The following is a 25,590-nucleotide window of genomic DNA, read 5'->3' as shown; positions in this document are numbered from 1 at the left end:
CAACTTAGTATAATTTTAAAAAATAATTACAAAATATGTGAAAATAACACTACAACCACAGTAAGTTTTTTAGTATTACAGATTTTTTTTTAAAGTTAAGAATTATATTTATGGGTATTGTTTTAAATGTATGTTCTCATATTGTGAAGGCCTTTGGCACAATTGCATCAGCAAAGACAGAGGAGAGTTAGCATAGACAAAAATATGTAAATAAGTTCCTGCTAGCATTGTGTTTGCTGTATTGAAATGGTGATCAATAAAAATTGTTATTGTTAAGTAAAGTAATTAAACATCTGGTCATTTATCGGTCTTCACCTTTCTCAGCCAGGTCACAGTTGAGTGAGTCATTTAACTGAAGAAATTCCCCTTCAATTGCATTGTTACAAATTTGATTTCTAGTCTTTAGACTAGAGTCTCCACAAATGTGTGTGTGAGAGAGAGAGAGAAAGAAAAGAGAAAGAGAGAGACTTTGCTTTATATCTATGCTGTCTCTGCAGGATATGTGCACAAAGTCTCAAAGAACCCTTTCAAAGATCATTTATGCATGAATTCAGAAAACCAAGACATTTATGCGCGTGGTAAAGTTGCAAATGTTAAAATGTCATGAACTGGGAGTGTGGGAGAGAGAGGGAGAGAGCAAAGTTTTAAAGGGATGTTACAATTGTGCCTGAATGTGGGTGAAAGGCGATTTGCATCTATGTCAAGCAGATCTACCTCTGTCTTACTAATGAATCCCTGAAGAGAGGCACTCTTTGTTTCACACTAAAGTTACACAATGGGTTTGATTTCTATGTTTTCTGTGCTTCACCTTTTTAAAGAATCACAGAGTAAACCATTAAAAGAAACAGATCATTTTCCAAAGAGGGGGGAAAAAAGCCCTCCTCTTTTTAAAAAAATCTGTCTTATTTTCCTCCTTTTAATTTTCAATCTCTCTTTCTGCCAGCTACTGATGAAGTCGTGATTCACCAAGAAACATATATTTTTAATGAAAAAAAAATTAATCAGAGAAGAAGAAATATTTCTGTTCTTTATGGCAAGTCTGATGAATGGCTTATCTCAAAAGAATATTTTGTAGGTTTTTGTTTTGTAGAGATGACAACCTTTTTGGAGCAGCTTTTTTAAAAAAGTGTACTAATTGGTGCAACTGTATATCAAGCAAACAATAGAGTAGCATTTGAAATGGCTATATATTAATATAACTAAATAATTAATTGTTGAAGTATTAAATTTATGTTAAAGGAGACTTGGAGGTGATTTGGTGATAGACCACAGTATTTTTACAGAGTGAAGTCTGGATCTTCATCTTTGGCTAATATACCCTAACCTTGTGCCCTGCAAGTATGTTCAACTACATCTCCTGTAATTCCCAGCTGATATAACCATGCTGATTTAGAAGCACAGGCTGTAGTCTTCACACATCTTAAGAACATCAGGGTGAAGAAAATGGAGAGTCATTCTTCATTTCCTATCAGAATACATAAGGATTCTTCACAAGTGGATCAAATTCTTCATTTCCATCTGTGCCGTACTAAGGACGATTCATCGTTTACAATGTCGCAGTCAGCATAACGATGACGACACCGTGATGGAATGAGCAGCAAGATGATGAGTATGAGAAGTACAAGTCCACAGAAACTCATAAGAGTGTACGACACAATCCACAAGATTGGTTCATGGAGAGAGATAGTTGATACGCAAGTGCCTGCTACATCTGTGGTAATGAAAGGGCCTTCAATCTCAGATACTGGAGAACCATGCAGTTCTATATAAAAAAATTAAAAGAAAGATAAATACTGAGAGAGCAAACAAAAAGCATATATATTTAAAAACTATAAGTCTATAAATGTTTAAAATTAAATGCAAGTATACTCTTTTAAATTCAAGCTAAGGAAAATATGCATGCTACGAAACAAACACCATATCTATATTCAGGATATTTAATAAGAAAATGAGTTGAATTCAAAGATATAAATTCTTATTTCACAATATTAAAAGGTTTTGTTGTAACAATTGTTTTCTATGATCTGTAAAATCAAAGAAATCATTTCAATTCTGTGAAACCTTTTCCTGCGTAATGATTAATGTGAAATTTGAAGATATTCTAGACATTTAGAAACAATTTATTTAGCACTGCAAGGTGGGCGTTAAGAACATTATTTTTAAGATAAAATTTGCAAAAAAACACCTTCGTATTTCAGAAGAGTAACAAGGCTACTGATTCACATTTTCCTTCCTGAGATGATTCAAGCGTAAGATCACTTTTCACTATCAAAAAAGACAGTGGTCCATTGTTTATGTTGTGTGTATGTCTTTATGTGTGGGCACCTATGCGATTAAGTATACAATTTTTTTAAAAAAACAAACAATTTGATATCTAAATAATTACTTTGTTCTTGAAACACAATGGATTCTTTTCTTCTTTTGATCAATATACATAGAGCATCTTGCATGCATAAGTTGTTCTTGCCAGTTTCATTAGTTTCAATAGCAAAGCATTTAATAATCCACTAAAAATGAAGAAACGGATCCAAAGTTTCTGTAAGTGTTTGAAAGAAACTGAGTCCCTCAATCCATCCTATGAAATTCACAGGAAGCCTTCAGAAGTCAAAATTGCTCTGCTTGATCTATTTGGCAACATTGTTTGGAAGATTAAAAAATCACAAAAACACATAGAAAAGTAGGGTCTCCAGTACAGAATATCTAAGATACTTCTACCCTCAGGTTTTAATTTTTTAAATATTATTTTCAGTTCAAAAGGCACACTATTGTTGTTATTATTATTACACTATTTATTATGATAACTTTGGCATTTCCTCTATTTATAAAAATATGTTTGAACTTTAACATGAGCCCTAAAAGTATTCATAAAGAAGTTGATAATTGCAGGCCATTGTTTGAAAATAAGCCAGCCTAGGTAACAGAAAGATAAAAGGTAAGATGAAGTGGTAGGAGGATCAGGAAATGGATATTCTTTGGCTGGCCAAACCTACCAGCTATTTTGTAAATTGAGAAGCCATCCTCCCATCTGGGTAGTCAATTCCAAATTGAGATTCCTGCTCTAATATCTCGTTCACTCTCTCTCTCTTGTTTTATCTGTCACTTACCAGCACAAGTACTTAATGCAAATCCCACTCTCTTTTGGGCTCTATCAAAGATGACATAGAATCCTTCCATCACTGTAGCCCCAATAACCAAGGCACTGGAGGAAGAGGAGATACCAAACCGATAGCAGTCTAGATTCTGCCCAATCACTAGAATCGGCTGAATGTAAAGCTGGTGTTTTTTGTTTTTTTTGAAAGACATAAAAGATGATTAAGAAACCAAACCATACCTCAATGAACATTCAATAAAATCAAATGATTTTTTTAAAAACTGTAAAATAAATACAAGGCTTTAAAAGCAAGAACAATCACCATATACCAATCAAAATGGTCAACTTATATTTCACATAGACATTTAAATACCTTCTGACTGGTATAATTTATCCAGATTCGCTTTAGTTTACATAAGGGCTATTGTGGTGATAAAATGCAATGAGAATTCTATAAAACTGATACAGCATCATTAAATAAAAACTGAGCAGTCAACTTTGTTAAGGAATTGAGCATGTCTCAAATGACCTTTGCCCTTTTCAAATTAAGCTGCTAGAAGGGCTATGCAAAAGTTCAAGGATGCTTCATTTTGACAGAGGGCTGAATAAAACACTTCCAAACTATTTGTGAAAATACCCCATGCCCTTCCATTCGATAAGCAAAGTGGCCATGTTTTGTCCTGAGGCCTCCTGAAGCTCCAGTAACTGGACAAGGCTGTGGTGCATCCTGGGTTTTATCCACACACAACAAAGAAGCAGGAACTGCCAGGCTTCCAAGTCCCTGTCATTTCTTCTCTTTGATAGGGAGAACTGAACTGCACTGTCTCCATGACATGAAACACCCCATCAAGGTAAAGCTAAGCCACCTCCTGCTGTTGTCAAAAGACCCACCAAGACTCTCCCTGAAGGGGAATAAGCATCACTGCTGGAATCCTTAACAAGACACACAAGCAGCAATATCTAAATGGGATGCACATGAACAGCTGTCAGCACTTAGTTTAGCACATGATTAATCCAGGTCCATTTTCCTTGCCATAAATATTAGTAACAGTAAAATAAGAGCTCCAGACCTGTGGAAGGATAGTGATTCGAAAGGACTGGCTGGAATTAACATCTCTCAGATAGATAGAGATCTTAGGAAAGAGGGTCCAAGGATTTTCACTTTTATCCCAGCAGGCAAGCTGTGTGCCACTCCAAAATCCAGATGTGAATTCTTGGATCTATAAGGAAAAAGGGGGGAAAATCCAAACTCTGTCCCTACCTCAATATGGTTAGTGTTCAGCATCTATACAAGGTCTCTTTATTACCTGACTTCAGTATTTGTTTCAGTTTAACAAATTGGATCATAATGGGCACCAGTCTCTTAATCATGGTGTTTATTCTTATAAGAAAAAGTAGGTGTACTTTTAGATGTGTATATGTTTCACTGTATTTATTAATATGATCCACATTTTGAACTTTGTACCATGTGTAGAAAATCAGTATTTAAAACAAGTACAGCTATGCCTTAAAAATAAGATTAAATACTTATCCTGTTTAGGGTTACCAATAACGAAATAAAGATTTTATCCCTGAATCTGCTGCATACATGAAGTTTTTAATACACTGAGACCACAGATTTCGATAGCACTGAAATTTAACTTATATATGCCTCCAACAAGTCTCCACCCAAAAAGGAGAAAAAAGAATCTAATTTAGTTCCAAGCTTTTGATTACAAAATAATTCCCATCATACTATAAGCATTGAAAATAATTCCTTTAAGAACTTAACTCGTGAGACAAACTCTTAAGCCATAGCTTACCAAAGAAGTCTGTGTAATGGCTCCCACAACAGCACTAAAGACTTTTTCTGGCAGCCGCAAGAGAGTTGTTCCACTGTCCACAATTGCTTTGTCTGAATTGTACTGAAAGGGGTGGGGGGAGAAAACACTTGTCATAACAATTAGCAAGTCAATAATAAACTTTTGGGGGAGAGAGGGTGAATGAAAACATATAGTGAAGGGCCTGGGCCACCTGAAACTTAATTCATACTATAAGGCAATAAGGTTTTTGAAGTATCTTCACTTGAAGAGAGGGTAAGGTATTTCCTAGCATAACAACCCAAAAGGAATCGTAAGACCAGCCTTGACCTCTCTTCTCAAGTATCCCTATACTTGAATTAACTAACGGCATCTTGATGGACCTCATCCCTTAAAGGACCTTCTTACCTGAAAATGAAAGAGATGACTTTCCATATCTAGTTCATTTTTATAGCAAAGTAAAGGTAAAATGATCGCAAGCAACTATGCCTATCCAGTCTGTAGGACCTATTTTAAATTTTTTAAAAATAGAACCTCAAGTTCCTCCACTTGGGGACACATGAAAAAGATGTGATGGAATTATGCTTATGGAGATGGATAATTCTGCTAACTAGTAAAACTCCAGTTGTATTGGTCTTCAACTCACAACTAGGTCAAACTGCAACAATCTCCTAGTATCAGAGGAACCAAATAAAACTATCTAGTTCAGGGGTCTCCAACCTTGGTCCCTTTAAGACTTGTGGACTTCAACTCCCAGAGTCCCTCAGCCAGCAAAGCTGAGGAACTCTGGGAGTTGAAGTCCACAAGTCTTAAAGGGACCAAGGTTGGAGACCCCTGATCTAGTTGTTGAATATTTTAGAGGTGAAGAACATGCAAAATGATACACTTGATTTGTCACACATTTAAATTTAAGAAACAGATGAAATGTCATTATCTGTACAAATCTGCTCCAACACCAATCAATTTCCACTCCAATTTCCCTGGCACATTTTCATAACCACCCATGTAAGAATTCTTTTCCCCCCATAGATCTTCTCCCTCTTCTCTTTAACTCTTTGATCTTTATATACCATTAAAAAGCATGCTGCCTTTGAGCATATAATCAAAAGTAGAACTATTTGTTTTCAATTCCAATCCTTCTAAGAGCGTGCATTATTTTTGTCTCCATATTCTATGCTGTCTTTTTTGAGCAGCCCAAATGGAAGCATCTATTATTTTTCATTGTCATTACAATTCACGCAAAGGTGGAGAAAATCCTACAGGTAATCCTGAATTTACAGCAGTTCATTTAGTGACCATTCAATGTTACAATAGCACTGACTTATAAAAGTTTTTCAGTTATGACCTTTCCAGCATCCCCATGATCATGTGATTAAAATTCATATATTTGGCAATTGTTCATATTTATAGACTGTTGCTGTGTCCCAAGGTCCTGTGATCACCTTTTCCAAACTTCTGACAAGCAAAGTCAATGGGGAAGACAGGTTCACTTAACAACTGGGTGACTAACTTATCAACTGCAGTGATTCACTTAACAACCAAGGCAAGAAAGGTCGTAAAATGGGAAAAATTCACTTAACAAATGTCTCACTTACAACTTAAATTTTGGGCTCAATTGTGAAGCAAAAGTAATCAAGAGCCTTAAGATAAACTAAAGGCTAACATGTTTATAGTGGGATAAATATACATAATTGGTGTCATTTTATTAGTAATATTAATTGATCACATCAAAATTAGACATGGATCCAAGTATTAATATTTCCCATTCAACTGTATTAAAGTATGTGAGGAAGAGAAATTGAAACCAGAAAAAGATGACCTAACACAAACTAAATTAGGTTACTAAATTAATTTAATTTATCAGAAATCTAATCTTAACAGTGGTATTTGCTTTTATGTAATTTCATTTCAATAAACTTGCACTAGAAAAAATCCCACTGAACTCATTACAGAGTAAATCTATACAGAATTTGTAAACCTGCCACTCTATGTTACAAAGAAACAGGCATAATGCAAGACACATCCAAAAGGTTTGGGAATTCACTTAAAGTTCAGATATATAGAAATGGTGCTACAGAGCAACTGAAAAGATAGAGTATATCTGAGAAGCAAATATAAGCAATTTGATTTCTTTTTTTATTCATTTAAATTTATTGGCTGTCCAACTCTGGAATTTGGGTGGTATAAAAATAAATAAACAAATATTCCTAAAAACATAAAATCATATAGATATCAACCACAGGCCTTGGATTTTTAGTTTAATTGATACATATACCCCATATCATACTTTGCATAAACTTCAGAAGTTGACTTTCATGCACATCTAAGATTATATATTTACCATGCTCAACTTTTATTTGTCACTCAAATACTAATTAGCATTGGTTTATTTAACACTATTTTTATGCAACCAAGTTTGATTAGGCTTGTAAAACAAAAATAATAAGTAAAGTCAGCAATGAAATAACTAGTTACTTATTTTACATATCAATGTGTTTCCCAAATGACCATTAAGAAAACATATTAACTAGTTTGAGGAAGGATAAAAAGCAAGTTCTTAGCAAAATATTATGACAACCACAGAGAAGGACAATTTTCAGGTCTATGTTTCTTTGTATTCATGCGGGGACAGAACTCTATGCCCCATTCTGCATATGGAGAGAGAATCTGTGGAACAGATCCCACGCATGTGTAATTTGTCATTAAGTAGAAGAATATTAAATTATAATTTTTACTTATTAAAAATACCTCTTTGCAGTCCAAGTTAAGGTTCTGGCCCCCAACTTCAAATTTCAGTATTTCAACTTGATAATACCACTCTTTTTTAATAGGTGTATACCAAATTTTTCCCTTGTATAGGCTTGGTTCAATCCCACCCAATACCTGAAAAAGAAATAAATTTACTGTATCATATAATCAAATATAATTAATTTACAAAATATGTCTACAATGTAACAGATGATCTTCAAAATTACAGTAATAAGTATATAAATACAGTAATAAGTATATAAATACATAAATTCAATATGAGGTCTGATTTTTCAGTACAGTCAATCAAAACAATTTTTAAAAGGTTGATGAGAAATAACTAGGCTTGTAAACAAACTACTTTTGAGAGAGAGAGAGAGAGAGAGAGAATGAATACATTTAAGAAAGGAATATAGGATTTAAAATAAAAGCCTTACAATCTAAAACATTTTTTCTAGCAACATTAATAAAGCTGTACAAAGAAAAAGGGACATCGCAACATGCTGAGGTGTGAACAAAACATTTGAAGCATTAAGGCGATTGCCTCTTATGTAGTCCTCGACGTACAACAGGTAGTCCTCGACGTACAACAGGTCATTTAGTGACCATTCAAAGTTACAATATCACTGAAAAAAGGGGCTTACGACCATTTTTCAGAGTTATGACCGTTGTAGCATTTCCACCTGATCAAAATTCAGATGGTTGGCAATTGACTCATATTTATGACTTCTGCAGTGTTCTAGGATCATGTGATCATCTTTTGTGACCTTCTGACAATGGGTAAATCACTCACTTAACAACCATGTTACTAATTGAACAATTGCAATGATTCACTTAACAACTGTTGCAAGAAAGGTCGTAAAATGGGGCAAAACTCACTTAACAAATGTCTCACTAACCAACATATATTTTGGGTTCAAATGTGGTTGTATGTACATATAATTATATCAAAGGCTTTCTCTGGTTGTCAGCACATGTCTGTGCACATTTGAAAGCAGGGAAAATGAAAGGAACCACAGCAAACCTCCTGAGGACACAGATTCTTTAAAATTTTAAGAAGGGTTGCTTTGTAAACCACCTCATGATAATACTTTGTCTGAGTTAGCCTAAACAATTTTTCACTTTTAAGCCTATGCGTTTAAAGTTATGGCTAATAATCTGGGCTGCATATCAATTTCAAAAATTACTTGGACCCAAGAAGATCCTTGTATCATAAATGTTATTAATATAATTTAAATAGTTTCTCCATCTCTGAACAATGAATAAGCACATCATTTTCAAACTGTTCCATTTCTGTGCATTTGTTATACTGCTGTAATATATACAATCCTAGTTGATTTCTAATCGGTTAAATACCAGAGAGATAATCAACTAAAGATGTAGGTCCATGTCTTAAAGAGACTGCCCTGTGTGGCTACCGGTATTCCCTTCAAAGTTGAAGAGGGGAATTTTTCTCTGCAGCTTTCTCAATAGTTGGCATTCCTATGGAAAATAGGGTAGCCTACAGATCTGTTCATTAAAGGAAGATGGAGAAGGCAATGAAACTACTAGATTTAAAGACTTCCTATTTTGAAATTTCACAACGCTTGCACACTTTTCTATTGTTAAAATGAAGCAGTGGAGATGAATTCAGGTGAGGCTGCAGAACAAAGTTAAATGATACTTGTGCCTTCTTACTACATTTATTTGTTCAGGTGACTGAAATGTTGATCCAAATGTTGACCATGTAAGGAGTAGGTGTCCATCCATATACCCAGTCATTCTTTTGTTGAATTGGGAATTGGGGAAGTTGTAGTCCCAATATGTCAGAAAGTTAAAAAGCCAGAGGGGCATTTATATTTTTGTGTATCATCTAAACTATTTTTAACCTAAGAGATCAATGAAAAAAATCAGGTCACTAATTTGAATAAAATGGGGTTCTGCAACCTCTTTTTGTGTTGTTTGCTTTTTAAAAGTAGCTTACTGGAAGGAAAATCACTGGGCTGGAATAGCTCAGGCTGGTAAAGCCTGTTATTAAGAACACAAAGCCTGCAATTACTGCAGGTTCAAGCCCGGCCCAAGGTTGACTCAGCCTTCCATCCTTTATAAGGTAGGTAAAATGAGGACCCAGATTGTTGGGGGGGCAATAAGTTGACTTTGTAAAAATATACAAATAGAATGAGACTATTGCCTTATACACTGTAAGCCTCCCTGAGTCTTCGGAGAAGGGCGGGGTATAAATGTAAACAAAACAAAAAAATCATCACTAGTAGTACAAAATGTCACTACGTTATGTCCTTTTAAATATTAAATAGCTTTGAACTATATATTCATCTTGTGTAATTCTAGAAAAGCAAGTACCATTTAACTTAATGGGACACATTTTAAAAATAAAATACAAATAGGATTATTACTACTTCTCTCACACAATAAATTACATTTAAAATACTGAATTTTAAAGAAAAACAAAATGAACAAGAAGAAAAATTCTTAACTTTCCTTTAAAAAACAAAAGAGAAATTATGGTTATTGTGTACAGAATGTATGCATTTGAAATTATGTTTCAATCTATGTTCATGTTGAAACTATTAAGGCTCAGGTTTTATTGTTCATTTTTCAACGTTATTAAAAGCAAAGTACTGGAAGATTGATAATTCAGTTGTGATTGTCCAGGTTATACATTGACTCAATAATTTTCAAAAGAAAAGATATCTTTAAACTTGAACTTTAAAATCCATCAGATATATTTGGGTCACTATTAAGCTAATTGTAAGAAATAATAAGAAAAGTTATGACAAATCTATACTCCATCAATTTAATCATCAATTAGGAGAATTTAGTAAACTGCCATAGCCATACAGTTTCTAAAGGATATGAGAAAGATGTACGTGATTGGATTTAATTATATTTAGTAGCCTAAGAAAATGCATATTTTCCCTAACATTCAGCCTGACAGATACCCACAAGACTACCTCCATTAGTACCAGTTCCAGAAACAGGCAAACCAGGTCCACACATCTGCAGGGAAAAAACATTGGGGATCTTGGCTTGATTCACAATAGAATCAAAAAAAGTCTCCACAGAACTTGAAGGCTGTTAAAAAAGAAGAAGAATTGCAAAACTTCCATTGTATACAATTTGAAGCACTGTGAATAACTTGATAGAGAGCAACCCATGCAGATTACTTTTGCTGGATAAAAGGAATTTTAACAATGAATTACAAATTTATTAAATTAAGGTTATTAAAACCTCAAACTTATGCTATACATTAAAAATTGAAGGCAATTGCTAGCATTGGTTTAACTCCTTTCATTTATTCATTTTTTATTGGTGTCATATCTTTCTTCCTAAAAATCTTGATTCAAATGTCTTAAAATCTGAAACAGTATACTGCATTGTGCAATATATAAGGGAACCATTCTTGCTTAAATTTTGTTAGTTCTGTTATGGTTATAAATGGTCAATTTTGCCATTGCTGTATATGCTCTAATTTTGGTCTTCCACTCTAGGTTGTGGCCAGCACTTCCAGAAACATTTCCAGAGGAATTAACTAGGTATTCAAGTTGTGGTCAATTAGGCAAATAAATAGAGGGGAAGAGGAGAACATATTTTTAGAAAAATTTCCCATACAATTCTTATTTATCTATGCTTACTAGTTGTTTCTTTGCACATCGTTCAACTGTTACTATGCAATATAGTTAGCGTTTTTTTCTATTTGCATTTCTTTATTTTAATAATAAAATAGCTAAAACTTCAGTACAATTGGTGCTCAGGTTATGACTATTCATTCAGTGATCATTTAAATTTGTGATGGCACTGAACAAGGGGACTTATGACCAGTCCTTGGAGTTCTAGCCATGGCAGTGATCCCACTGTCATTTGATCACAATTTCAGCTGTTCCCTCCTTGCTTCCCATAAGTATCAGTGGGGAAACTGGAAGTCACAGTTGTGTACGCTTCCACACTTAATATCTGCAACCAGGACTGCCAATCTAGACTACCAAAACTGAATGACACAGTGACTTTATGGCCAAGTTGCTTAGAGAGGACAGTTCAAGTCTTAATTGTTGTTGCAACCAGAACTACCTGTATTTCTTCTCTTGATTTGTGTCAAATGTTATGCCACAACTGACTATGCTTTCTTCCCCTGCCCTTCAGGACTTGGGAAAGTCCCTTATCATAACTTCCTCAATTGCTATGTCTTTATACCATCTTTGAGTACCAATAGTCTTCAATGCATCACTTGTACCCAAATTATAGCTAATATCCAGTGACTGACAATAGGCGGAAAGCTGATTTAGGCCAGCTTTCTATGTTCACAGTGACCTTCCAGAAGCATTTGGGAAGTTCATAAGCTTAGATGGGGGATGTCCCTCTATGTTACACTGTCTATTAATTAGGAGGTAGTAAAAAACCATCAATATTAGTATCAAGTAGTAGTAATCATCCATGACCATATCCAGTCTCTTTTTAAACCATCTAAATTGGATGGCCATTTTTAAATAAGCTGGTAACAAATTTCACAGTATAAAAAGAATTTCCTTTTCCATATAATTATTTCAATACATGACCTCGTATCAAAATTAAGAGGGTTGGGAAAAAAACACTTCCTGTCCATGTTATCTAGGCCAGACATGATTTTATATACTTCTATCATGCTCATCCAACAACAAAGAACTCATATGTGATAGTCTTTTTTTTTTTTTACAGGGGCGAAGCAAAGGTGTCCTAATCATTTGTCTGTTCTTTCCCCCCCACCTTTTCTAGCATTATAATATCCCTTTAAAGGTGGGTGGTGAGAACTGTGCCCATGTGGCCTCATGAACTTTAATTTAGTTTCTATTAATTTCATTTCCTTTAGATTTAAATACAGATAATACGATTATTTCCCCATGCATTTAGTAATTTGGGGGTAAATTTTGCAGGATGGGAACACCTTTAACTTTGGAACTGCCTCATAAGAATAAATGTAAAACCATTTTAATGGTTTAAATGATAAAATGATTTTAATGATAAAATATTTATCATTATTGAATCAGTATGTTGCTGATTTCAAAAGCTAATTAGGGATAACTTGGATAGTGCTTGGATGTGAACTCATGCAGGAATACTAGCAATGTAGATTAAGAAACAAATCAGTAAACCATAGAAGCAGCTTTGAAACTTTCATTTGCTCACAATATCTGCTTTTATTTTCATATAAAAAAACTGATGAATAAGACATCCAGTTACCTTAGCCAATGTACTGTATGCCAAACCAAGGATCCCTTGCCACTGAATGCCTTTTAAAAAGAAATTTTCAGATTGAAAAATGGTGGCAATGTTGATGATATAAGTGCCATTTATTCCTTTAGGCATTCTAATGACATCTGTTCCAAGAATTCCAATCCAACTTCCTTGGGTATATTTAACAGTAACCTCAACATTCATTGATTTATATGTGCTGGATCTAAGGAAAGAAACAAAATATTACAAAGAAAGTTATTCCATATTCTGTGACAAAAGCATTATATACACAGTCCACCTTCATTCTTAAGAATAGCAATTATATCTATTATGTAGAATCAGCAAAACCCCACCAACTAAGCAATACAACCAACCAAGCAGTATGTAATAAAACCACCGTTTTCCAGATACCACATCAGTCGGGCAAATTATTCCTCTCCATATATCCTTGCATACATTTCAGTCTTTTAATTTATATGCAATAAATTTGTTCCACCACATAAAGACAGCCTGGGGCTAAGGACTACCTTCATAAAGGGCTACACCTCCCTTCAGTTTAAATCTTCAATTTTGCTATGAAAATATTATGCACAAATACCATTTCTTGTAGAATGTTGGGTGTCATTTACATTCTATCACAATTAAGCTTGTCCTGTTACTAGATGCTTTGCAATATCTGACTATGAAATAGAAGCATGCAACTATTTCATCTTAAGACAACATGACCTTTCACTGCACTAGTAATGCACGTTAATAAGTTCAATTTTAACCTGCCTTATGTCATTTTTATTTAATGCACTTCTTTGCCAAATATTAGTCCTTTCTCTAGCATGTAATTTCAGTTGGGCAACAAATGACATCCCTGCTCCCAAACCCCACATTCTCCTGTTCATTTATCAGTGCAGAGTTGAAGTATTCATTCACTATTTCAATAATTTATTTATTAAATGTATTTATTTATTAATTTTTATGCCATCCATCTCACTGGTTCAATGACTCTGAGCAGCTTACATTGTGATACAATATGATAACATTGCTTCATTGCATACAGTACACAACACATACACATTTGATTATAAGCATGTTTCCATGTGTGGCACTGCAGTCAGTGACATAGAAAAAAAAAGAATGCTGTTACCTATTTACAAATTATAACTCTGGCATGCCAAGCTTCTTGTGAAGGAATGTTGACCTGATTCCCAGGAGGGAGGGACTGTTTTCCAGAGGAGCAAGAAACATCACAATTTAGATAGTTGTATGGGATAAAAAGGGTAAAAATGGCTCCTTCCTAATAGTTCCCAGAATATCTGTTTATGGTGCAAGTATCTATAGGTGAGGGACAATAGGGGAAACTGCTGAGAGAATCACAGTGTGTCTTTCTTGGCTTTAGGACCCTGACTCTTCTCAAACAGTATTAGGATGGACTAAATATTTTTTTTTCATCTTTAGAAAACTTATTTTCTAAAGAGAGCACATTGCCATGCTGGAGGAATCATGTGCATCAATTAAATAATTCTAATAGAGATACACAAGTAGAAGTATGCTGGAATACTTAAATAAGAAATGGGGAGGTTGCATCCTATTCAATGTTCTGTAAAGAAAAGCTTCTATCTACCTTTGCTATTTTTTTCCTGACATTTCATACAAACTTCAATACAGTTTCCTAAGGCAGGGGTTCCCAACCACCCCCACCCCCGGTCCGTGAACTGGCACCAATCTGCGCAAACAAAACGAAGCCCCATCTGCAGGATGCAGGCAGCATGCAAAACCGTGTCCCCTCTGGTCTGCAGAAAATCCTTTTTCCATGGAACCAGTCCAGTCCCCGATGCCCAAAAAGTTGGGAGTCACTGTCCTAAGGAATGGGAAGTAGGGATCAAAACTCTTACTTTTCTCTGTCGAAGTATGAGGTCAGATCTGTATTTGGTGCACCTGAAACTGCAAAATTGCTGCTTCCCGTGTCAACTAGAATATTTAGCTGTTAAAAAGAAAAGAAAGTTATTTTTGTATTATATTCAGAGAAATTGATTTTTTAAAAAGCTTTTGACCTAAGTGTGAAATGCAATTTAAAAATCCTTACTTTTTCAACTTTTCAACCTTTAGGGTTTGGATGGTTCTTGGCTAATGGAAATATATTTAGATCTTTAAATTTTAAAGTTCTACTCGACTATCCTTGACCTGTTAGGTCATCCTTTGAGAGAAAGGATGCATAATCTGATGGGATCAGAATGAACATTAAATTTTAGGCTGACTGTATTTTTTTACCTCAATGTTGGACAGTTCCATGTTTTTCTAAGAAGAATATATATCATAAGCTGAAAAATAACTGTAGTGGCAAATACACTAAAATTTACTTAGCTAAATGTATACATAGAATCTTATGGGTGGGGAAAAAAGCAGTAGGAGTGAGAGCAACTTCTTGCTGGCTTCCCCATTGACTTTGCTATGGGAAAGCTGGTAGGAAACTTTAGAAATCATGATTGCATGAATTTGGGGATGCTGCAGCAGCCATCTTTGAAATAAAACTGGTCTAAACACCATGGAAATTTAATTTCAACAGGAGTAATAGGACCTAGATTTTTTTTAGCATTCTTTAAGTTAGTGGATTTTATGTACCTTGATTCAAAAATTATTGGGTTAGTTTGAGAATGCAAAGAGACAAATACAATGAGAGTTTAAGTGGTATATAGATTTTGGCTGGAAAGGAAACCTGTGTTATAAATTCTAAAAGAAAAAGTGCCATGTTGCTGAAAGATGAATAGGGAAAAGGCGAAAAAAGAGAGGATGAATCAGAAGTATTAGGGGGTAGAAATTTATTATTTTTTTCATATTGTATGGATAGCATCAAAGCAAGAAATGTGTGGGAAAAGTATAGATTAGTAGCAGCAGAAAGAGTAGAATAATAGACATAGGATTTGAAGAAAGCAATAGAATTGAGAATACAGATTTGGTATTTTGGTCTGAAAAAAAAAATTATTTTTTTAAAAAAGGAATCTTTAGCAATCTGGATAACACACTTTGTCCTCCTTTTAATTTGAGTAAACATCCTGTAAACCATTTAGTTCAGCAAGCCATATGTTTATGATCACTGTATTTCAGCAGGAAACTGTTTAGACTAGCCACACAGCTTTAAGTTGCCTTTACTTGCAGGGATATTGCTTGACTAAAAACCATGTTGGGGATTATTTCTTTTCCCCTACCTTGAACTATTAATAATCAGGAAACAATTTTACATAGAATTAGGCCTGGCCATATGTATAAAGCCAAATTTATAACTCACTGAAACCCAGAACTTTAAACTTATAAGAAATAAATAATATTTTAGGAGTAGGAATAAACATTCAGGACTATTAAGGAAATGTCTGTAATATTTCAAAACTATAATTTATTACCTGGCTATAGAGATTACTAGTAGAGAAGCACAATGGAAAATTTATGGCATATTCAGAGAAAACCTACAAAGCTTAGAGTAGTAGTACGTCACTGCAAGTACAAGACATAATTAAGCATTTGAAAATTATTAGTTCCATATAATGGTTGCTATTTGACAAAGTCCATCACCACACAATAGCTAATTAAAACAGTGCTTCAATTTAACATTATTAGGATAAACACACATGCACACACACACTAGTGAACTACGTCATTAAGGAAAGTATTTTAAAATAGGCAAAATAGTTTAAACCTTGTTCAGTTTGTTGAAGAAATACTTTTTGCATAAGCTATCAGATAAAGAAAATTATCATCTACAATTAAGCTTAGTCAAACATGAAATCAGCAAACTCACTTTAGGGTTTGACCAGAATCCAAGGATTAACTGCTATCCAGATTAACATTCCACAACTAAATGAAACTAACACAGACATTTAAAAAACACACACACAAGAGAATGATCAGTGATTACGTAAGTGTTAAAAATTACTGATCTTGGAACACCAGCTCATATCATTAATAATAATATAGTTGGAGTAAAAAAGTCAGTGACAGCCTTCCAGTTATATGATCCAGTTGTCCTGGGACAATTAGCCCCTAAATTCTCAGCTGAAGTCATGTTTGTTAAGCAGGGGAAGGGAAGAGAATTATTTCATCAGAAGTGCCAAAGGATTGTCTGATTGTTTTTCTATACTGAAACTTTTCCCTGCAAAGGAAACTATCATTGTTGTTATCAGCCATTCAGTCATGCCTGATGCTCGGGGCCACTCAATGGATCAGCATTATCTATGCTCACCTCCTTCAGATCCTCCATGGTCATCCCGGTGTCATCCTTTATAGCATGTGTGTCAAACTTGCAGCCCGCAGGCCGGATGCGTCACATACTGCCCAGGCCCAGTTTAGTGAAGAGGAAAAAAGTCACAATATATCACGTGGTGATGATGCTGTGACAGCGCGAGTTTGACACCCCTGCTTTATAGTGTTAAAGGAGGTACGTAGGTTGATAAATTTCTGCATGTTACTTTTTTTTAAAGGAACAGGCAGATATTCTAACAAATTACATTTTCCTTTTTTCAAATATTTCAATAAAAGTAGTAATATTACCTAAATCAGGATTTGCCAAAATGGTCAATATGGACAACAAAAGGTCAATGGGTCTATCTAAGGTGGGGTGGGGAATCTTGGCCCTTTTATGACTTGTGGACCATCTCCCAGAACTCCCCAATGGGTCATGAATTCTGGGAGTTGAAGTCCACAAGTCATAAAAGGGTCAAGGTTCCCTACCCTTGATCTAAGTAAGAGTTGATGATGGTGATTTTTCAAAGTATCAATAAAGTCATATTTGGTAAAACATTTTGATATAACAAATGGTTGAAGGTCAATAAACCATTGGAAAGTTTATGAAGGGGTTGATGAACTGAAGAGCTTGGGACCCCTGACCTAAATGTTCATTAAATATTACGATGAGCTGCATTTCTATCTGACTTGTTTAGCAAAGAAGTGGATGTAAGAATTTTATACCAAGCAGTTTGGATCAAATACAGTAGTTAGTGCTAAACCTATACTGCTTTTCTGGTAAATCTGATCTTTTATCTGGAGCTCACTAATTATAAAATCTTACAGAAGACTGCCAAACATTCTCCGTGCAAGAACCCAATGTTTTTCTGTGAGATCTCACAAGTTTGGAGGCAAGACTGGCATAATCTCATTAATGATCCTATGAAATTTGGGGTGACTTTTGCCATTATATGGAATGTTGTTTCTGTTGGCTTTCTTCTTTTAAAACCATCTAAGGAAAGCTCACCTCTTCAGTAAGCAATGGTGAATTCTACAAAACCAATTAAGCAGTAGGAGGAAAGGAATTTTTATATAAGGAAATGTCAGCCAGTCTAAAATATGTATCTTGCATGCTGATTTTCTGGTGGCTGGAGCACAGGATTCTTAATATTCTGTAGTTAATAATCAGCTGTTGCTGTGAATTATTCTACTACAGTGATTTTTGCAAAAGTGGGAGAAAAAAAGAAAGCTGGTTAATAGGTGGGAAAATTAGAAGCCAATTTAAATACTGCCTCATTTAACACAACAATCTCTAATTACATCATCAACCATTCTGGAACAGCCGCTTCCAACCAAAACAGAAGATAAAGCACTCAAACTGCTATAATGTATGCCATTAGCCCAATGCTACTATGTGTTATTGCTCACTTTGAATTTGCAAATATGATTTCCCCCCCTTCCATTCATAGTTCTCATATCGGCCTTCGGAGAAACACTGAATTAGTGAATGCAGTTTAGTTGCTGAAATTTTAATGTGAAATTGTCTGGTTGAAACCCAGAGATAGGACAGTGAGATCCAATTGAGTTCAGTCCTTTATTGCTTACACCTAATGGACAGAAACTTGCCAAACTAAAGCTATAACTTTTCTTACCTACTAAATAGAACCTGAGAGGTTCTACACTGTGGCTGCCCTGAACCTCTCCCCGCAGCCCTTCCACCCAAGACTGTGCAGTCTCTTTATCCAGCATTTTTGGGGGGAATGCTCTTTGTTGATGAAAGTTTCCCCCTCTTCTTCTCCACCTTCTATCACGGAAATCAAGCTATGAGCAAAATGAATGGAATCCCATTTTTAGAAGGCAATACGGTTTTTGTTTGTACTTCTGAATTCATATGTTCAGGTTAAATTATTTTTAGACAATTTTAGACAGAGCTAAGAAATAAAACAATGCAACAGAGAATGGCATTTCTTCATTAATTTTTTAAAAAAATAACAAGTTGATTTTCTAGAACAGCACAGAATTGCTTCACTGCATTTTTGTAGGAAGTTAGCACCTACCCCCCTCCTACAAGAATGAAATATTTTAGAAAATATTTAAAAGGCAGAACGTATTTCCCTGGCTGAGAAATGGAGAGACCTGTTTTAAGGACAAAACAGCTCCCTGCAACTTCCTGCCCCCCCCACCTTTGTCAATGGGCCATTAAAGCCTCAGCCAAGCTCACTCATTTCCCCCCACCTTTGTCAATAGGCCAGAGGCAGAAACTCATTCTCCCCACCTTTTTTCAATGGACCATCATCTGCAACACAATAGGACCGACCTAGCAACAGAAACTCACCACATGACACCTGGGAAGATTACATCAGCCAGCAAGATTAGCTAAAACCCCCACCCCCTGGGAGTCTGACAACCAATCAGGATACTCTTCCTGTGCCCCAGAAAGTTCAAAGCTCAGAACAAGCATAAAGCTAGGGAGCGCACAGGATCTCATCCCTTTTCTGTTCAGGAACTCAAGCCATGTGATCCTGACCACCATTAAACCATCTTTCCAAGCAGTCTCCATGTTTCCAGTGTCTTTTTCCTCACTTGGAACTGAACCCAGATGGATATTTCTTCCAACAATAACAAATTGATTTTCTAGAACAGCACAGAATTGCTTCATTGCATTTTGGACATTCCATTAAACTGCAAAACACATTTTTTTATTTAGTTTGTTTTGAGAAACAATAAAGGTAAACCCCTGTTGGAAGAAATATCCATCTGGGTTCAGTTCCAAGTGGGGACAAAGACACTGGAAACATGGAGGCTGCTTGGAAAGATGGTTTAATGGTGGTCAGGATCACATGGCTTGAGTTCCTGAACAGAAAGGCGGGCCCGAGATCCTGTGTGCTCCCTGGTTTTATGATTTTTCTGAGCTTTGACCTTTCTGGGGCACAGGAAGAGTATCCTGATTGGTTGTCAGACTCCCAGGGGGTGGGGGTCTTAGCTAGCCTTGCTGGCTGTCTCTCAAGCTTGCTTGAGCCTTGCCATGTGGTGAGTTTCAGTTGTATTGTGTTGCAAATCATGGGGGGATTGAGTGAGCTTGGTTGAAGCCTTAATTGCCCATTGACAAAGGTGGGGAGAATGAGTGAGCTTAGCTGAGGCTTTTAATGGCCCATTGATAAAGGTGGGGGGGAGTCAGGAAGTTGCAGGGAGCTCCTTTGTCTTTAAAATATGTTTCTCCATTTCTCATCCAGGAAGGTATAATATTCTGCTTTTTAAAATATTTCCTAGAATATTTCATTCTTCTAGGAGGGGGGTGGGTGCTAAATTCCTACACCCCAAAATCAAGGAATGTTGTCTTGATAGGGCACATTCCAGCAGCAGCCTGCTTTTGCTAAACCAGAGACATTCCACTATGGCAGATTTTGCTCTGGTCAAGGCATCAGGTTAGAAACTGGGACAGACCTGCATTGGGCACAAAGGCAGCTAAGTGACCTTGGGCCAGTCACTTGCTCTCAGCTCTAGGTTTCCATTCCCCACCATCCAGTCAGAGCTGAAGAAGCTTCTTGAATAAGAAGCGAAACGTCTTCAAAGAAAAACAAAAAACTCCAGCTGCATCTTGAAAAAAAAATATTTGGGATGGTTACAGTCTCTACTCATATTTACTTAAAAGGAGTTGTTCATTATTTTAAAAGCTGCATTTTACACACAGCATTGTTTCTGTGATTTATGGGGAGGCCAAAGTTAATCACCACTCTCCTGCCCTTCATTGTTATAACATTTAAAGCATGATCTTAATCTTGTTTACCCAGAACTAAATACCACTGATTTAAAAAGAACTTCTTTGTAGGAAACTGTGCTATCAATAGAGCCACAAGGCCAAAGAAATAAGATGGAAGTAGGGAGTAAACCTGCCACCAAATCTCCTGATACTTTATATTCTCCCTCAGAAATCTGCCTTGATGGCAGTGTTTTTATCTTTTTTGGAATTAAGATTGTGAAGAAGTTTAAACTCCCTAGAAAAACTATTCACACCCAATTTACACATACTGTGATGCCAGAAATACCGTATGTGTATTGCACAATAACTGACTTCAGGTAAATTTTTACTCTCTTATAATGCTGTGCAGCTGGAAAAAGGACAGTGTTTTGCAGGCTTCTACCTCATGGCTTAAAGTTCACTAAAACATTATCTGGTCAGTCACAACTCCAACAACAGTTCCTTTATGTTGGATGCAGGAATTTATTGGATCAAAGATTGCAATTCTGATGAATTCGGGATGCAGGTATCTCATCAGCTTTGAAGATGGTGAGATACCTTGCTGCCATCTCCAGGGGGAAAAGCCAGAATTCCTCACATTCACCAAAAGATAGGGGCATATTTACCATGAAATACAAAAGATAATGCAACTTATTTAATGACTAGTTCTCTTACACTTCTTGTATTTCAGGCCTCAGGACTGCAGATAATTTTATATAATATCTGAAGCATGGAAAAAAAAACATTCATACTGCTATGTTATTTAAATGCCCCCTGGTCTATTTTGGCTCACAAAATAATTTTAACAAATTTTAAATTCTCATGAAGTTTGTAAATTTTAACCATACAAACCCCTTTTACTTACATATGATTTCTTACTTTCATTTGGCAAAACTCCTTCAAGGAGCAAAGTTAGCCAATAAACGAATCCTTGGAGCAGTTAATGAAAATCTATTACTAATTATAATCTGTGCTGGAGTAGATGATGTGGAAAGGGTTTGTAAATGTTACCATTCTACACAATTAACACTAAACTGTGAAGAAATTCTAAAATAATTAACCAAATAATCGTTGATCAATTCTGCAATGTTTGTCCTGCCTAACCTTGAAGTCCTAGGCAACAACCTTCTCCTATATATGTAATGATAAGACCACTAAAAAAAATAAAAATAAAACCATAGCTCACTGCACTGCTAAATGCTTACCCAAGCAAAGATGAACTATTGCAAATCAAATTGGAGGAGGTGCTCAAATGTAAAGGGCCTCTGGTGGCTCAGCAGACTAAGTCTGTCTGTTATTAACACAGCTGCTTGCAGTTACTGCAAGTTCAAGTCCCACCAGGCCCAAGGTTGAAAGGTGAGCTCCCTAGAAGCCTGAAGAAGCTCCGGTTCTGGGGGCGTCTCTGCATAAGCAGAGCAAAGCACCGCGACCACCTATGGGATCAATATTGGACTTTAATTGGATTCTAAACCAGGCGGAGCAAAAACAGGAGCACCGGTAACTGCAAGTAACAAATCCTAACTCCTTTGATACATTGTTTTTTCTTGAAACGAACTAAGAAGGCTAGAGGAAATGGCTAGAGAAAATGGCACCTGTGCTCTAACAGGGCGTGAAAGTGAAAGTTAAGGAAGTTTTTATTACTGTCACTGGCAAGTAACCACAGAAAAGAAGGAAGATATTTCATTATTTGAGACAATTTAAAAATGATGTAATCTGATATGAGGAAAATTTGGTAAAGCAAATTAGAGATCAAAGCCAATCGCATATTAAAAGTTTATATAATGCGTTGATAGAAATAGATTCAGAAGCGGAATTAATTAAGGACTGTATGATAAAATGGGCACAAAATATTCAACAACCTATAATGATGGAAACATGGAAAACAATATGGGTTACAAATGTTAAATTTACGCAAGTTTAAAACTTGAGAGAAAATTTTTATAAAATGTTTTATAGATGGCATCTAGATCCAAAAAAATTGGCGTGTATGTATCCGAATTTGCAAGCTAAATGTTGGAGATGTGATTGTGATGATGCTACATAATATAATATAATATAATATAATATAATATAATATAATATAATATAATATAATATAATATAATATAATATAATATAATATAATATAATATAATATAATATAATATAATATAATATAATATAATATAATATAATATAATATAATATAATATAATATAATAAATATAATATAATATAATATAATATAACAACAGAGTTGGAAGGGACCTTGGAGGCCTTCTAGTCCAACCCCCTGCCCAGGCAGGAAACCCTACACCATCTCAGTCAGATGGTTATCCAACATTTTCTTAAAAATTTCCAGTGTTGGAGCATTCACAACTTCTGCAGGCAAGTCGTTCCACTTATTAATTGTTCTGTCAGGAAATTTCTCCTTAGTTCTAAGTTGCTTCTTTCCTTGATCAGTTTCCACCCATTGCTTCTTGTTCTACCCTCAGGTGCTTTGGAGAACAGCCTGACTCCCTCTTCTTTGTGGCAACCCCTGAGATATTGGAACACTGCTATCATGTCTCCCCTAGTCCTTTTTTTTATTAAACTAGAAATACCGAGTTCCTGCAATCGTTCTTCATATGTTTTAGCCTCCAGTCCCCTAATCATCTTTGTTGCTCTTCTCTGCACTCTTTCTAGAGTCTCAACATCTTTTTTACATCGTGGCGACCAAAACTGGATGCAATATGCCAAGTGTGGTCTTACCAAGGCATTATCAAATGGCACTAACACTTCACGTGATCTTGATTCTATCCCTCTGTTTATGCAGCCCAGAATTGTGTTGGCTTTTTTAGCAGCTGCTGCACACTGCTGGCTCATATCTAAATGGTTATCCACTAGGACTCCAAGATCCCTCTCACAGGTACTACTATTGAGCAAGGTACCACATATACGGTACCTGTGCATTTTGTTTTGTTTTTTTGCCTAAATGTAGAACCTTACTTATTATCATACATGGTGGACTTGTAAAAAAATCAAAGCATTTTGGATTAAAATTTGGTGGATTATGCAAAATATTTTAAAGATGATAAAATTTACTCCGCAATTGTTTTTATTGGGTATAACTACGGACTGTACATCAATAGAGACTAGATTAATTTTAAACTTAATATCAGCAGCCAGATTACTGGTGGCACAATACTGGAAGAAGGAACATCTGCCTACTATTGAAGAGTGGACACTAAAAGTAACGAACTTAGCAGAAATGGCAAAAATTTCAGCATACTTGAAAGACTATTCACAAGAAAGATATATAGTGGAATGGAAAAGATGGATAGAATATATTCAAAACAAATATCAGACTAAAAAGTATTAAATAGCATATGAATGAGCAGAAAGTAATAATTGCATTTGTATACAGTATCCTTTTTTCTTTTTCTTTTCTATGAAATAAGGGAGTTATGGTTCTAGGGGAGGGATGGGAGTTTATGAATAATTAGCGTATTTTAGCTTATGATTGGTAAATGCTATACCCTGCTCTGGGAAGCCGGGGGGGGGGTCGGGGGATCGGGTGAAGGGGGGGTGCAGGGTGGGGGGTGCAGGGAGGAGGAGGGTAAATACTTGTTAAAATTGTGGTAAAACTTTTTAATAAAAAAAAAGGTAATCACATGATCCCAAAACACTGCAACCATCATAAATGTGAGTCAGTTGCCAAGCGTATGAATTTTGATATGTGATGATGCAACAGTTGTGTGAAAAATGGCCATAAGTCACTCTTTTCAGTGCTGTTGTAACTTCGAACAGTTGCTAAGTGAACTGTTGTAAGTTGAGGAGTACCTGTACTCTTTAGCCTGTTTAAGCAATATTGTCTTTGTGAAAAAGGAAACAAAGGCAAGGATGACTAATAAAGCAATAAAGGGAGATAGTAAGTGAAGAAATTTTATCAAATTTTATTTTTCAAATTTTATCAAACTTCATTAAAACGTATTTGAATGCTGGTTTCAAAATTTGGTATTGCTATTTCTTCTAACTAGTTAAATGAAATAAATACGGTAAATATAACATTTATTAAATAAAATATTTTCTTAAAATGTCCAAAAATACCCTTAATCTTGGTGGAGGTGAATTAATTGTAGAACTAATAAATCAGGGCATAGTATTATTCTATTACTGTAGAATAAACCTTAATCCAGATTCAGCAAGAATTCAGGAACAAATGTACATTAAGCATTCAACATAGTCTTTTGATTTATTATTATTGATAATACACAAAGTATTTTCCAAATTTAACAGTGCAAGTAGTCCTCAACTTACAATCATTCATTAAGTAATCGTTTGAAGTTACAATGGCCCTGAAAAAAGTAACTTATGACCACTGCAGCATTCCCACAGTCATGTAATCAAAATTCCAACATTTGTCAATTGATTCATATTTATGGCCGTTGCCATGTCCTGGGGTCAAATGATCACCTTTTTGCGACCTTCTGAAAAGCACAGTCAATGGGGAAGCCAGATTCACTTCATAACCATGTTACTAATTTAACAACTGCTGTGATTCACTTAAGAACTGCCGCAAGAAAGATTGAAAATGGGACAAAACTCACTTAACAACTGTCTCATTTAGCGATGGAAATTTTGGGCTCAGTTGTGGGTGGAAGTTGAGAACTACTGGTACTTGTAGTTTGTGCTGATGCAGAACAGAACATTTTGCTATCTAGATAGAACACACTGCCGTGATTTGTCAATGTCTACAAAGAAAAATAAACCTGTGTATTCTTGAAATTCTTTTCCACGGACTGTTTGAAATCATAAGAAAAACCATTGTAAAGCAAATGTTC

The 25,590-nt window shown here is 35.4% G+C and overlaps 1 protein-coding gene across 2 annotated transcripts in view; it reads right to left on the bottom strand.

Moving 5' to 3' along the window:
* Positions 1–1,111: 1,111 nt before the first annotated feature.
* BACE2 (beta-secretase 2) overlaps positions 1,112–25,590 on the bottom strand; it is a 30,831-nt gene continuing 6,352 nt past the window's right edge. The window contains exons 2-9 of one of the 2 annotated variants that reach the window (XM_058185751.1): positions 14,730–14,818; positions 12,850–13,066; positions 10,582–10,710; positions 7,639–7,773; positions 4,894–4,995; positions 4,162–4,311; positions 3,105–3,273; positions 1,112–1,762 (exon numbers count right to left, since the gene is read on the bottom strand). In XM_058185751.1, coding sequence (XP_058041734.1) covers positions 1,509–1,762; positions 3,105–3,273; positions 4,162–4,311; positions 4,894–4,995; positions 7,639–7,773; positions 10,582–10,710; positions 12,850–13,066; positions 14,730–14,818 — 1,245 coding nt within the window. In that variant the 3' untranslated portion in view covers positions 1,112–1,508. The remainder of the gene's footprint in view (positions 1,763–3,104; positions 3,274–4,161; positions 4,312–4,893; positions 4,996–7,638; positions 7,774–10,581; positions 10,711–12,849; positions 13,067–14,729; positions 14,819–25,590) is intronic. The other variant, XM_058185752.1, reaches the window with a different exon arrangement.

This window comes from Ahaetulla prasina, chromosome 5, assembly GCF_028640845.1.
Source record: "Ahaetulla prasina isolate Xishuangbanna chromosome 5, ASM2864084v1, whole genome shotgun sequence".
Classification (NCBI taxonomy): domain Eukaryota; kingdom Metazoa; phylum Chordata; class Lepidosauria; order Squamata; family Colubridae; genus Ahaetulla; species Ahaetulla prasina.
Note: the sequence above shows the minus strand (reverse complement) of the source record. Positions and strands in the feature narration are given on the sequence as shown.